Here is a 1,130-nt window from a genome sequence, read left to right on the forward strand (position 1 = left end):
ATGGCGGAGGATCACAAATTACCAGCGTCTCTCCTAAAGGCGCAGACACGATTGCGTGATGCGGTCAAGGATCGTGGTGTGCAGATCAGCGGAGGTTTAGGAACAGATAGGGAAATAGCTTTGAGCGAGCTCTTTGTCAATCTTACTCTGCTGACAAAGGATGAAGTAGAAACGCTTTTCAAGAGCGAGTCGTTCTTTTCCTCCGAATCTGAGAGAGTACGCCAGCTAAATGCTATCAGAGCAGCTCAGGACGGAAAGTCCGCAAAGACACGTGGCATTGAGCTTAGCGAGATCTTCTCTGACACGGGTAGCGATAGTGCAAAGGGCCAAACAGGCGCCAGCGGAGTAGTTGATTCCGAATGTGGACTTCTGTCTCGTGCAGCTAGCAACGTGTCCATTGGAGTGAAAAAGAATAACGTGCTTGCGTTTGGCAGTGCGGGCAGTGGCAAATCTACAATCTTCCTTCTAATGCTGGAATACCTGTGGGCTATAGATTCGCTGTTGAAGGAGAAGATTGATCTTGTCTTGGCCGTTGAGTTACGACGTGCTGAGGTGCGATCTGCAACTAGCCTGTGTGAGTTGCTGGCTGCTCGATTCGACAGGATGGACATGGAACAAGATGAGCTGGAGGAGATAGCTCGCTACTTTCGCCGTCATCCGTCACGTCTCTGTGTTGTGCTTGACGGCATGGACGAATGCAGCCTGGAGAAATGTAGCCCGTACATGCAAGACATGCTATTGAGGGAACGCAGTGTTGATATGCATGTAGTGGTCACATCTCGACCATGCGCCGATGCGTACAAGTTAAGCCAATGTGGAAAGTACCATCAACAACTGGAGGTTATCGGATTCTCACAAGAGAACGTGAAGACGTACGTGAGAAAAGTGGTGGGCGGAAAACAAGCGGAGGAGATGCTGGAGAAGCTGCATGCACAGCCGGACATGCTAGCATTGATGGGAACTCCGTTATTTGCTGCTCTGGCATGTGAACTGTACCACAGCGGACGTGGCTTGGCGAAATCCAGCACGGCTTTGTATGAGTCGCTACTTCTACGTGTCTTGGAGCGGAATGCAGGAAAGTTGTACAAGTCGTTTGCCGAGGTGGATGCACGGGAGATGGAGTTGCTGTA

The 1,130-nt window shown here is 50.6% G+C and overlaps 1 protein-coding gene across 1 annotated transcript in view; it reads left to right on the plus strand.

The window, feature by feature from the left end:
* LOC135828111 (uncharacterized) overlaps positions 1 to 1,130 on the plus strand; it is a 2,612-nt gene continuing 1,482 nt past the window's right edge. Inside the window, exon 1 of the mRNA XM_065340543.1 lies at positions 1 to 1,130. This exon is cut by the window's right edge and continues 1,199 nt beyond it. Within this exon, the coding sequence (XP_065196615.1) occupies positions 1 to 1,130 (1,130 nt within the window).

The sequence above is a fragment of the Sycon ciliatum genome, chromosome 12 (assembly GCF_964019385.1).
Source record: "Sycon ciliatum chromosome 12, ocSycCili1.1, whole genome shotgun sequence".
Taxonomy (NCBI): domain Eukaryota; kingdom Metazoa; phylum Porifera; class Calcarea; order Leucosolenida; family Sycettidae; genus Sycon; species Sycon ciliatum.